Source organism: Piliocolobus tephrosceles, chromosome 13 (genome assembly GCF_002776525.5).
Source record: "Piliocolobus tephrosceles isolate RC106 chromosome 13, ASM277652v3, whole genome shotgun sequence".
Taxonomy (NCBI): Eukaryota; Metazoa; Chordata; class Mammalia; order Primates; family Cercopithecidae; genus Piliocolobus; species Piliocolobus tephrosceles.
Window position 1 is genome coordinate 9,818,970 of NC_045446.1, and position 12,137 is coordinate 9,831,106.

At 55.7% G+C, this 12,137-nt stretch overlaps 3 protein-coding genes across 4 annotated transcripts in view; 1 reads left to right on the forward strand and 2 right to left on the reverse strand.

Moving 5' to 3' along the window:
• Window positions 1-31: 31 nt before the first annotated feature.
• PRDX5 (peroxiredoxin 5) lies at window positions 32-3,042 on the reverse strand. The gene is made up of 5 exons (XM_026446538.2): window positions 2,751-3,042; window positions 1,272-1,406; window positions 368-499; window positions 257-295; window positions 32-153 (listed from the first exon to the last, which is right to left on the reverse strand). Exons 1-5 carry the CDS (start codon window positions 2,922-2,924, stop codon window positions 88-90), a joined length of 546 nt encoding a protein of 181 aa, XP_026302323.1. The 5' UTR covers window positions 2,925-3,042; the 3' UTR covers window positions 32-87.
• Window positions 3,043-3,060: 18 nt separating this feature from the next.
• On the forward strand, window positions 3,061-4,452 carry TRMT112 (tRNA methyltransferase subunit 11-2). The gene is made up of 4 exons (XM_023186251.1): window positions 3,061-3,698; window positions 3,778-3,879; window positions 3,995-4,084; window positions 4,174-4,452. Exons 1-4 carry the CDS (start codon window positions 3,621-3,623, stop codon window positions 4,279-4,281), a joined length of 378 nt encoding a protein of 125 aa, XP_023042019.1. The 5' UTR covers window positions 3,061-3,620; the 3' UTR covers window positions 4,282-4,452.
• ESRRA (estrogen related receptor alpha) overlaps window positions 4,403-12,137 on the reverse strand; it is a 15,128-nt gene continuing 7,393 nt past the window's right edge. For both annotated transcript variants that reach the window (XM_023186250.1, XM_023186249.2), the window contains exons 3-7: window positions 7,047-7,163; window positions 6,748-6,876; window positions 6,223-6,390; window positions 5,864-6,133; window positions 4,403-5,436 (exon numbers count right to left, since the gene is read on the reverse strand). In XM_023186250.1, the coding sequence (XP_023042018.1) occupies window positions 5,177-5,436; window positions 5,864-6,133; window positions 6,223-6,390; window positions 6,748-6,876; window positions 7,047-7,163 (944 nt within the window). In that variant the 3' untranslated portion in view covers window positions 4,403-5,176. The remainder of the gene's footprint in view (window positions 5,437-5,863; window positions 6,134-6,222; window positions 6,391-6,747; window positions 6,877-7,046; window positions 7,164-12,137) is intronic.

The window sequence follows — 12,137 nt, forward strand, 5'->3', positions numbered from 1 at the left end:
CCCCCACAGAGGACTCTCTCCACAGAGGACTCTCTCCACAGAGGATTCTCTACACAGAGGACTCTCCCCACAGGGGACTCTTCACTTTTACCTCTTGAGACGTCGATTCCCAAAGATGGACACTAACGAATCATCTAGTAATAAGTCTGTCTCCTAAGAAGAGACAGAGAAAAGTATCAGCAATCCCTGAAGAGGCCAAGGGCCCCCACTGCTCCCCACACGACCATGTCCCTATGGTGGTCAGGGGAACACTCACCTTCCCAAAGGCCCCAGTGGGATCAGCCAGGAGCCGAACCTGCAGAGAAAGTAAAGGTCACAAGAAGAATATCCTACCTGGCCCTGACTCCCTGCAGGCCCCACACCTCACCTTGCCTTCCGCCTTGTGGGCTCGGCCCCACTCGCCAGTCACAAAGGCATCATTAACACTCAGACAGGCCAACACCTGGACTCCCTTGGCCTTCAGAGCCTCAGCCTGCTCCACAAACCCTGGTAGGTGGGTCTGGGGAAGGGGAACAAAGGGTTGGCAAAGTGATAACTGCATCTGCCCCCCAGCCCACCCTTCATCTCCAGGCACTCCTCACTGCTCTGCCTCAACACCTTTGATCAGACAATGAGAGCTGTCTAAACCACTCTATTTCCTTTTTGCCTTGGCCACTAGGAAGCTCAGAATGAAACCTAATGCCTTATGGTCCAGACGTGAACTTTCCATGGGCAGAACTATGTCTTAGTTATCTGAGTTCCAAGCACCTTCCAAAGTGCCTCTCATTTAGCAGGACCAACAGGGGTGTTGGATTTAATTGCAATATGTTTTTCTTCAGCATTCCTGGTACTGTTCCCTTTTTGCAGTCTCCATTTTTTTTTTTTTTTTTTTTTTTGAGACGTAGTCTGTTTCGCCCAGACTGGAGTGCAGTAGCACAATCTCCACTCACTGCAACCTCCGCCTCCTGGGTTCAAGCAATTCTCTGCCTCAGCCTCCCCAGTAGCTGGGATTACAGACACTCGCCACCATGCCCGGCTGATTTTTTTGTATTTTTAGTAGAGACAGGGTTTCATCATCTTGGCCAGGCTGCTTTTGAACTCCTGACCTCGTGATCCACCAGCCTTGGCCTCCCAAAGTGCTGGGATTACAGGCGTGAGCGACTGCGTCCAGCTCTACTTGTTTTCTGATGGCACTGAAATGCGTTTTAGGAGTCCTGTCAGGACTATGTGGAGGACTTAAGAGCAACACAAAAGATCCCAGGTCCTGATCTTCAGAAGGGGAAGGGCCTCACCTTGGAACATCCGGGGGTGAAGGCCCCGGGAACTCCAAACAGCACACCCTTCTTGCCCTTGAACAGCTCTGCCAGGTTCACCTTGTTCCCTGGCTCCCCTTCAAACACCTCCACTGCAGGGATGGCATCTCCCACCTAGAGGGAAGGACTCCAAGGTAAGGGGGGTAAGGGAGCGGGGCAAACCACAGGCAGGAAGGTGAACAGAGAGCCTGGCAGCTGGGCCTGCAGGAGCCGGGGCTGAAACCCAGCAGGATGCTCCAGTCCTGTCAGTTTCCAAGGGCCCTCCCTGCCCGCTCACACCGGGTTACCCCATATCCTCTAGGTTTCAAGATGGTCCTGCTCCTTTTAAGGGGCCATTGGTGACAACAGAGAAAGGGGGGGAAGGTTTTCCCTAGCGTCACAAAGGGTTGCATAACATGCTGTCTGTTACAGGAAAGGAGTGGGATAAAATGGGCAGGGGCTAGAGAGCTGTATTTGGGGGTGAGGAGGAGTCCGTGACAACATGGAGGGAGAGGATCTTGGCCAGGTCTGAGGGTCCCACCCTCAAGAGGAGGAAGAGGGAGGGCAGCAGCAGGTGGAACGCTGGGGGAGGTTGTCCAGGCCCCTACACCCAGGAGGGGTAAAACAAAAGAAGGAATCTTTGGAAGGGGTAAGGATCCGTCCCTGGAGTACGTGAGGGCTTCATGGGGCCAGAGTGGGTAGGGAGAGAGAGTCTGAGGTGGTGGAGTCTCTGAGGAGCCCAAAGATTGGGAGCAGGATGAAGTAGAAAGGGAATGGGGTCTCACAGGGTTTGGGAGGAGAAGGGGGAAGGTCCAAGACCCCGGGGACAGTTCCAGGAGGTGAGTGAAAGAGGAGGCAGAACGGGGGAATTCGCCATGGGAGGAGGGGAGGTGGGAGCGGGATGGGGGAAGCACCGCCAGGGTCGCTAAGGGACAGCTGTTTCAGAAGATCGGGGAAATCAGGCCGGGAGCGGTGGCTCACACCTGTAATCCTAGCACTTCGGGAGGCCGAGGCGGGCGGTTCACCTGAGGTCAGGAGTTCCAGACCAGTCTGAACAACAGGGTGAAACCCCATCTCTACTAAAAATACAGTAGCCGGCCGTGGTGGCTCCCACCTGTAGTCCCACCTACTCAGGAGGCTGAGGCAGTAGAATCGCTTCAACCCGGGAGGCGGAGGTTGCAGTAAGCAGAGATTGCGACACTGCACTCCAGCCTGGGCGACACAGAGAGACTCCATCTTAAAAAAAAAAAAAAGAAAAGAAAGAAAGAAAGAAAATGCCTCGGAACTGTCCCGGGAGGTGAAGTCCCCACGACTGGCGAGAAGGGTGGGCAGCCACGAGGGCCTTCTGAAGGGATGAGCGGCGCGGCCGGCGGGGAGGGGTCTGGCAGGCAGGAAATAAAGCGATACTCCCAGACCAGCGCGACGGGGGTTGGCATGGGGGTAGTGGGGGATGTCAGGCCCGGCCGGGCCAGCGGTCACCTTGATCGGGGCCATGGCTGCAGCGGCTCTGCTGAAACTGCGGACCCCGCCAGACGCCCACCCTCCTTCACTTCGCCGTCTTGCTGCTGCTGACGCTGCCACAGACTGACCGGCGGACCCACCGAGTATATAGCCCGCTGAGCGTCTTAGGACGCACACGACGGCTAGTCCCATACCCGCCCTACGACCACTTCCACTCCGCCCCCTAGCTGGGGCCACCGCAGCAGGCGGGGCACGGCCGGAGGCACTGCTGCGACACCCTGCGTAAGGCGGGCCTGGGCCGCCTCCACTGCGCAGGCGCGAGCGGCCACGCGTATAACAGAGCTTCCGGGACCCTCGCCTCATTTGCATCGGGGGCTGGACAGCAGACGCAATTACAAATTGGGCAGAGCTTTCGGCAGTGGGGCAGCTAATTTGCATATAAGAATGAGGTGCCGCTCGGCTTCCACGGGTCTAATTTACAGATAGGGCAGTATTTCTGACCCTTAACCGAAAGCGGGGTACAGAAGACGACGGTGTTAGGCGCCTGTGTAGGAGTAAAACATGTTTATTTTGCATTCAACGAGAGCCTCTGCATTGCAGCTATTTTGCATATGATTTGCATCTTACGACGGATTTGTGCCAAAAAAAAAAAAAAAGCTGGGCGTGCGCTGTAGGAACCGCCTGCTGAGACGCTTCCGGTAGTGGCGCGTGACCCGACAGGTCTTTCACTTACCTAGCTCAGCTCCCGCAAGCACAAGAATTTCCAGTAAGTTCACCACTTCCGGTTCTCCTGGCCATCCAATAGCATCGAGTGGAGCATCCCCGGAAGTGACGAAGCGGAGGACGCCCTCTTTCCGGTTCCGGCCTGGCGAGAGCCCGTTCGGCGATATGAAACTGCTCACCCACAATCTGCTGAGCTCGCATGTGCGGGGGGTGGGGTCCCGTGGCTTCCCCCTGCGCCTTCAGGTACCACGGCTGGCTTCCCTTTTCGGGCGGGATGGTGGGCCGGGGTCCAGTGCTTGCCTAAACTCCTCCGTCCTGCCAGGCCACTGAGGTCCGTATCAGCCCTGTGGAGTTCAACCCCAACTTCGTGGCGCGTATGATACCTAAGGTGGAGTGGGCGGCGTTCCTGGAGGCGGCCGATAATGTGAGGATCCTTACCCCGCCTGAGCATATCCCGGGGAGTGCGGGGCGGGCACACCTCAGCCGGGCTGAGGCGGGAGTTCGGGATGCCCGGAGATAATTTCGCCTCTTGCCCACAGTTGTGCCTGATCCAGGTGCCTAAAGGGCCGGTTGAGGGATATGAGGAGAATGAAGAGTTTCTGAGGACCATGCACCATCTGCTGCTGGAGGTGAGAAGCGGCCCATCACTTCCTTCCTGGGCCACCTGCCTCCCTCACTGAGGCCGCCAGTGCTCAGCCCTGTCCCTCCCCGCCCGCAGGTGGAAGTGATAGAGGGCACCCTGCAGTGCCCGGAGTCTGGACGTATGTTCCCCATCAGCCGCGGGATCCCCAACATGCTGCTGAGTGAAGAGGAAACTGAGAGTTGATTGTGCCAGGCACCAGTTTTTCTTGTTATGACTAATATTTTTGTTGATGTATACTCTGTTTCCGAATTCTGCCGTGTGTATCCCCCACCCTTGACCCAATGACACCAAACACACAGTGTTCTTGAGCTCGACATTATATATTTTTTTCTCATTAAAGGTTCAAAACCAAAAGCGGTTTCTCTTTGCAGCAAATATACATTAAAATAGAGTCTCTGTACAGCCAAGGGCTCTGGGCCCTGGCTTGCCCCATGTCCCTGCGCCTCCCTGGCCAAACCCAAAAATAAATATAGTGTTATTGCTCTGCAGGGCATAGAGGCAGTGCTCTCCTACCCCCTGAGGAGGCTGGGTGGGAGCTGATGGGGAAGCCCTGGCCACCCCAGGGGTCAAGGGGCTGGAGCCTGCTTGGAGTTATTGCTTCAAGGGGGGGCACTAATGCCCAATGCAAATGATGAGAGGAGGAGCGAAGGGGTATGGGCCTTTGCTCTCCAAGTCCCACTCTGCTCTGAAGAGGGGGTAGGATTAAGCAGCAGCAAAAGCATCACCCACTGGGAGACTGTGGCCTCCATCCCCTTCCCTCCCTGAGATAGGCTTCTGCCTCCCACACATCCCCTGCAGCCCCCTATGGCTTCCGCAAGGCCCCCTACACTCTGGGGGCACGTTATGGCTTGCAAGGGGCAGCACTGTGCCCAGAGCCTGGACACACGTTCCCAGCTTCTGACACCCCCTAGGAGGGGGGAGGGGAGGGCGTGGGGCCTGTTCCCAGGGGCTGATGGCATTGCCCTGGCCTTGCCAGCAGGCTGTGGCACTGCCCAGACCCCAGCTCCGCCCCAGCCCTTGGGGCTGACCCTATGCTAGGCAGGTCCTGCCAGAACCCCCACCAGGACCACCCCTTGCCTCAGTCCATCATGGCCTCGAGCATTTCCAAGAAGAGCTTGTGCATGGGCACCTTGCCTTCCAGCTTCACCCCATAGAAATGGGCCAGCACTTTGCCCGCTGTCTGGCGGAGGAGCGGTAGCGTGAGCAGCAGCCTGCCCGCCCTCCGCCGCTCAGCACCCCCTCCGGGGCCAGCCCGGCCGGCTTCGTACTCCAGCAGGGCCTCGTGCAGAGCTTCTCGCAGCTGCTCCACAGCCTCGGCATCTTCGATGTGCACAGAGTCTGCAAGAAGAGAGGAGCGTGGTATTGGCCTGGGGCTATCTCTGGCAAGGGCACTTCCCACATCTTGAACACTGATGGATGGGGTCTAAGGAGGAGCCAAATGAGGATTTGTTGATTGGCTGATTGAGGGGCACCACTCTGCTCCAGCACGTGGGCCAGGACCCCACCTTTTCTCTCTCAACTGTGGCCACCTTGTACCCTCCCCACCTTCCCTCTCACTAAACTTGACCTTTCTGCATTAGCATGGCACTAGGGCTCAAAATCCTGTATGCAGTTTGGAGCCTGCACTTGGCTTGCTTTTTGAGTTTGAGCAAATCATTGTTCTTCCCTAAGCCTCAGTTTTCCTTATCTGCAAAATGTCACCATCACTAAGTTAAAAATCTGAAGACCTTACGGAGACACCTGTCCGTGCCTGCTCCAGACTCACCTGAATTGGCAAGGGCTAGGGCCTTCAGTAGAACGTACTCCTCTCGCTCCAGCCGCAGGGCCTGCAGCCGCCGCACCAGTTGCAGCAGGGCAGCCCCCAGTTCCCCCAGGCCAGCTGCCCGTGCCCCTTCTTCATCCAGGACTAAGTCCTCAGCAAAGGCCAGCTCATCCTGCAGTGGCAGTGAGCGCTGGGCCACACCCAGCACCAGTACCTCCATCCACACGCTCTGCAGTACTGACATCTGGTCAGACAGCGACAGCGATGAGAAACCTAGGGGGCAGTGGGGAGCGGGCCTGACTAAGCAAGCGCACCAGAGCCGGGCCTGTTCAGGGCAGCCCCAGGTCACCTGGGCCCTTTACCTGGGATGCTCTTGGCCCAGCTGATGGTGACCACAATCTCTCGGTCAAAGAGGTCACAGAGGGTAGCCACGGCTGGGAGGTGCCCATCAGGGCCCGCGGGGTCAGGCATGGCATAGAGCTTCTCAGGCTCAACCACCAGCAGATGAGACACCAGTGCATTCACTGGGGCTGCGGTGACAATTAGAGGACAAGAGTCAAGCCTCAAGGGGTCAAGCGTCTTCCCAGAGTCGCTCCCCCTGTGGCCTTCCTCAGTAGCAGCTGGCCAGCGACTTCCCTCCGGGAAGAGCGCTGTCTCCCAGGGAAAGCCTGTGTGTTTGTGGACAGGCTGTGAGTGTTGGAAAATCGTCCCTATTCCCCGTCCTACTACTTTTCCCAATGCAGGAAAAGGCATTTTCACATGTCTTGGGGAAGTGAGTGAGTGAAGAGACGAAGGGGAAATACAGGTCCTAGTGCCAAAGGTAACTATGATGCCTGCCACACACAGGCCTCCCGTGTCCTAGCCCCAGGGACCCACAGTGCTCTCACCTGTCTTCCGGGGGCCGCCAGCGACTGCCAGGGGCCCAGCAGGGAAGGGGCCCGGGAAGGGCAGTGGGTCCACCTCTGGTCGCCGCTTGTACTTCTGCCGCCCACCCCGGACGCGGTCCAGGCGCACTCCTTGAATTGTAGGACAGATAGGACCGTGACTGCGGTGCTGTGGGCAGGGTGGGGTTGCTCTCCAGAGTTGTCCTCCCCCAGTCCACTCACCAGAACTCCCAGGCCTCGCGCCCATCCGGCCCGGGCCCCCCAATCCCCCAGCCCTCGCCCAGCCCCTGCCCAGCGCTCACCCTCCTTGAGCATGCCCACCCGCAGGCACTTGGTGAAGCGGCAGGCCTGGCAGGCCTTGCGTCTCCGCTTGGTGATCTCACACTCGTTGGAGGCCGGACAGCTGTACTCGATGCTCCCTGCCAGGAAGAGGCAGGGCTCCAGAAGCGGCCTCCCAGGGTCGGGAGGGGACCCAGCTGACAGGAGAACCCTGACTCTCCCCGGGCAAGCACAGGTCTGGGGGTACGGGGAGGAAAGGGAGAGCAGGCAGCCATGAGCGGGCAGGGAGGGGAGTGGCTGCTGGGCGGGGAGACCCTGCCTGGATGAGGGAGGAGCTGGAACAGGCAGTGGGGCTGCATCTCGGCCCCAAGCCTCATCTCTGGACCACACAGCCCTCATCTGCTGACATCAAAGGCCACAAGGACCTCTGCGTTGCTAAATCCAGTTGTCAATTCTCAGTCCTCATGTTACTTGGCCTAAAAGAAGGATCTAAGGCCGTTGATCACCTCCTGCTCCTAGAAACACTTAAAACACTTTCTTCTTTTGCTTCTAGGACACCATACACTGTGGTTTTCCTCCCACCGCACCAGTCACTTTGTGGTTTCTGTGCATCTTCCCAAGCTCTTCCATCCAGACTGCCAGGGTTGTCCTTGGAGTTCATCTCCAATCCCATGGCGATCTTCTCCAGCTGTGGGGCTCTCATGTTTCTACCTCTAGCCTGGACCTGCTATGAGCTCCAGACCCATCTCTCCAGCTGCCTCCTTGACATCCTGCATGTCTAGAAGGCATCTCGGACCGAACACAGCCTACGTGGACTCCACGTGTTCACTTGCCCATGAAGAAACCTGGGCAGAATCTCTGGTTCCTAGCCACCGACACATTCTGGTGGGCTTTACCTCCCCCTAGGTCCAGAATCCACCTCCTGCTCCTGGCAACTACTTCCACCTTTGACCCGATAGTCACTGTCACCCCACCCCTCGCTGGCCTCCTGCTCTGTCCCTGCTTGGTCCAGTCTCTTCTCAACACAGCAGCCAAGAGGGTTCTATTAAGCCTCCATCACATCGTGTACCTCCTCTTCTCAAAACCCTCCAGGGATTTCCCTTCTCTGAGTCCAAGCCAAAGCAAACCCACGTCCTCCCAGGCCTATGCCCCTGCTCCTTGCCACCTTTTGACCTCTGCTCCTTGTTCTCGCCTCCTCTATGTTCCTCCAACAGGCCCTGCCTGGAGCTCTGGTCCTGAAGTTCACACAGGCTCCCTCACCTCCCTCCGCTCACTGTCACTTTGGAGGTCCTCAGCACCAGTAACGTGGGGCTGGCGGCCCTCCCGGCCTCACAAGGACCAAATGACACAGCTAGACAGCAGGCCAGCAGCACATTTCTCCTCGCAGTGCGTTTTCTCCTACCCCCTACTTGGGCTTCTACACTCAGCTCAAGACACCATGGCCAGGCACAGTGGCTCACACCTGTAATCCCAGCACTTTGGGAGGCCAAGGCAGTCGGATCACCTGAGGTCAGGAGTTCGAGACCAGCCTGGCCAACATGGTAAAACCCTGTCTCTACTAAAAGTACAAAAATTAGCCTGGCGTGGTAGTGGGCACCTGTAATCCCAGCTACTCAAGAGGCTGAGGCAGGAGAAGCGCTTGAATCTGGGAGGCAGAGGTTGCAGTGAGCTGAGATCATGCCACTGCACTCCAGTCTGGGTGACACAGAGAGACTCCATCTCAAAAAAAAAAAAAACTAGCTGGGCATGGTGGTGCATGTCTGTAATCCCAGTTACTCGGGAGGCTGAGGCAGGAGAATTGCTTGAACCTGGGAGGTGGAGGGCGCAGTGAGCCGAGATCGTGCCATTGCACTTCGGCCTGGGCAACCAGAGCGAAACTCTGTCTCAAAAAAAAGGCCGGGGCCGGACGCAGTGGCTCAAGCCTGTAATCCCAGCACTTTGGGAGGCTGAGTCGGGCGGATCACAAGGTCAGGAGATCGAGACCATCCTGGCTAACACGGTGAAACCTCGTCTCTACTAAAAATGCAAAAAAATTAGCCAGGCATGGCGGCGAGCGCTTGTAGTCCCAGCTACTTGGGAGGCTGAGGCAGGAGAATGGCATGAACCCGGGAGGCGGAGCTTGTAGTGAGCCGAGATAGCACCACTGCACTCCAGCCTGGGCGACTGAGCGAGACTCCGTCTCAAAAAAAAAAAAAAAGCCGGGCTCCACAGCGGCTTACGCTTATAATCCCAGCACTTGGGGAGGCCAAGTCGGGCGGATCACAAGGTCAGGAGTTCGAGACCAGCCTGACCAACATGGTGAAACCCCGTCTCTACTAAAAATACAAAAATTGGCTGGGCGTGGTGGCGTGTGCCTGTAGTCCCAGCTACTTGGGAGGCTGAGACAGAAGAATCGCTTGAACCCGGGAGGCAGAGGTTGCGGTGAGCTGAGATCATACCACTGCACTCCAGCGTGGGCAACAGAGCGAGACTCCATCTAAAAAAAAAAAAAAAGGGGCCAGACGTGGTGGCTCACGCCTGTAATGCCAGCACTTTGGGAGGCCAAGATGGGCGGATCACGAGGTCAGGAGATCGAGACCATCCTGGCTAACATGGTGAAACCCCGTCTCTACTAAAAATACACAAAAACTAGCCAGGCGAGGTGGCGGGCGCCTGTAGTCCCAGCCACTCCGGGAGTGTGAGGCAGGAGAATGGCGTGAACCTGGGAGGCGGAGCTTACAGTGAGCCGAGATCACGCCACTGGACTCCAGCCTGGGTGATAGAGCAAGACTTCGTCTCAGAAAAAAAAAAAAAAAAAAAGACAAGCCCTCTGGAGCCTCAGAACCAGCACCTCCCCTTCCTGCACATACCACAGCTGTAATAAGACAAGTCTATGCCACTCACTGTTGCCCAGCTCTCCCCTCTGCCGGGAGGAAAAGTGCCTGAGGGCAGAAACAGCCCTGCTGCAGCCCCAGCTGTGTCCCCAAGGCCTGGAACACTGCCCAGGACAGAAAAGCATAGGTCTGTGCTGAGCAGGGACTCTGGCTACCACATACCTTTATGACCTTGGGCAAGTCCTATACCTAACCCCTTGAACCCTCAGTTTCCCAGCTGTAAAAGTGCCCCGAATTAAAGGGGATAATATGGGCAAAACATCTAGCATGGTTCATAACACCTAAGTGCTCAATATACAATTCCTATTCACAGCCAGCACGCAATAAGTATTTGTCAAGAGTCAACATACAGTGAGGGGCCCCAGGGTAGGTAGGAGACATCTGCACCCTGGCCTGGTGGCTCACTGGTCTTCAGAGCGGGAAGGGTGCACAGAGTTTTAGATCAGTGAATTTTGGCCAAGTTAAAACTTGCTGGATTGGCTGGGCGCAGTGGCTCACACCTATAATCCCAGCACTTTTGGAGTCTGAGGAGGACAGATCACCTGAGGTCAGGAGTTTGAGACCAGCTTGGCCAACATGGTGAAACCCCATTCCTACTAAAAACACAAAAATTAGCCGGGCATGGTGGCAGGTGCCTGTAATCCCAGCTACTTCGGAGACTGAGGCAGGCCAACGGCTTGAACCCGGGAGGCAGAGGTTGCAGTGAGCCTCGACCGCGGGCACTCCAGCCTGGACAAGAGCAAAACTCCATCTCAAAAAAAAAAAAAAAAAAACTGGCTGGAATGTCACAATCACTCATTCGGCGTCTGTCCAAAGTTTGGTGTTACTAGTAATAAGCAGAGGCAGCAGTGTAACATTGAAGAGCTCAGCTCTGGACCTATACTGACCCAAGTTCAAATCCTGGTTCTGCCATTTCCTAGTTGTGAGACTTCAACAAAGTTTCAAATGCCTCTCTTAGTCTCAGTTATAACAGTACTGACACCTTAGAGGGTTGCTATGGGGACTAACTGAGATCATAAAAGAACACAGTACCTAGCACAAGGTAAGCACTCAAGACTTTTTTTTTTTTTTTGAGACGGACTCTCACCCTGTCGCCCAGGCTGGGAGTGCAGTGACACAATCTTGGCTCACTCCAACCTCCGCCTCCTGGGTTCCAGTGATTATCCTGCCTCAGCCTCCTGAGTAGCTGGGACTACAGGTGCCCACCACCACGCCTGGCTAATTTTTGTATTTTTAATAGAGACAGGGTTTCACCATGTTGGCCAGGCTGGTCTCGAACTCCTGACCTTATTATCCTCCCATCTCAGCCTCTGAAAGTGCTGGGATTAAAGGCAGGAGCCACCATGTCTGGCCTTTTTTTTTTTTTAATTCTACGTATTATAGCCCCCCAAGTAACCAATGGTTACATAAAAGCAGAAATAACGGAAATAATAGGTGCTTCCCAGGCAATGCTTACGTCAGCATCTTGCTCATTCCCCCGAATTCTGATAAGCTTTCCTGAGTGAGAAAAAAAATTAGTGACTTTTAAGAGCAGAGATACCTGCTTTTTTTTTTTTTTTTTTTTTTTTTGAGACGCGAGGCTCACTCTGTTGCCCAGGCTAGAGTGCTGTGGCACAATCTCAGCTCACTGCAACCTCTGCCTCCCAGGTTCAAGCAATTCTCCTGCCTCAGCCTCTCAAGTAGCTGGGATTACAGCTGCGAGCCACCACGCCTAGCTAATTTTTTGCATTTTTAGTAGAGATGGGGTTTCACCATGCTGGCCAGGCTGGTCTCAATCTCCTGACCTCAGGTGATCCACCCACCTTGGCCTCCCAAAGTGCTGGGATTATAGGTGTGAGCAACCATGTCCAGCCTCGCCTGTTAGTCTTTTTAAAGTTGGGTACTAAACTATGATGCAGTCCCTCTCAAGCACTGATAAAAATCTGCCTTGTTTTGGGAGGCCGAGGGAGGTGGATCATTTGAGGTCAGGAGTTCAAGACCAGCCTGGCCAACATGGTTAAACGTTGTCTCTCCTAAAAATACAAAAATTGGCTGGGCGCGGTGGCTCACGTCTGTAATTCCAGCACTTTGGGAGGCCAAGGCAGACGGATCACAAGGTCAGAAGATTGAGACCATCCTGGCTAACATGGTGAAACCCCATCTCTACTACAAATACAAAAAAAAATTAGCCAGGCGTGGTGGTGGGCGCCTGTAGTCCCAGCTACTCGGGAGGCTGAGGCAGGAGAATGGTGTGAACCCGGG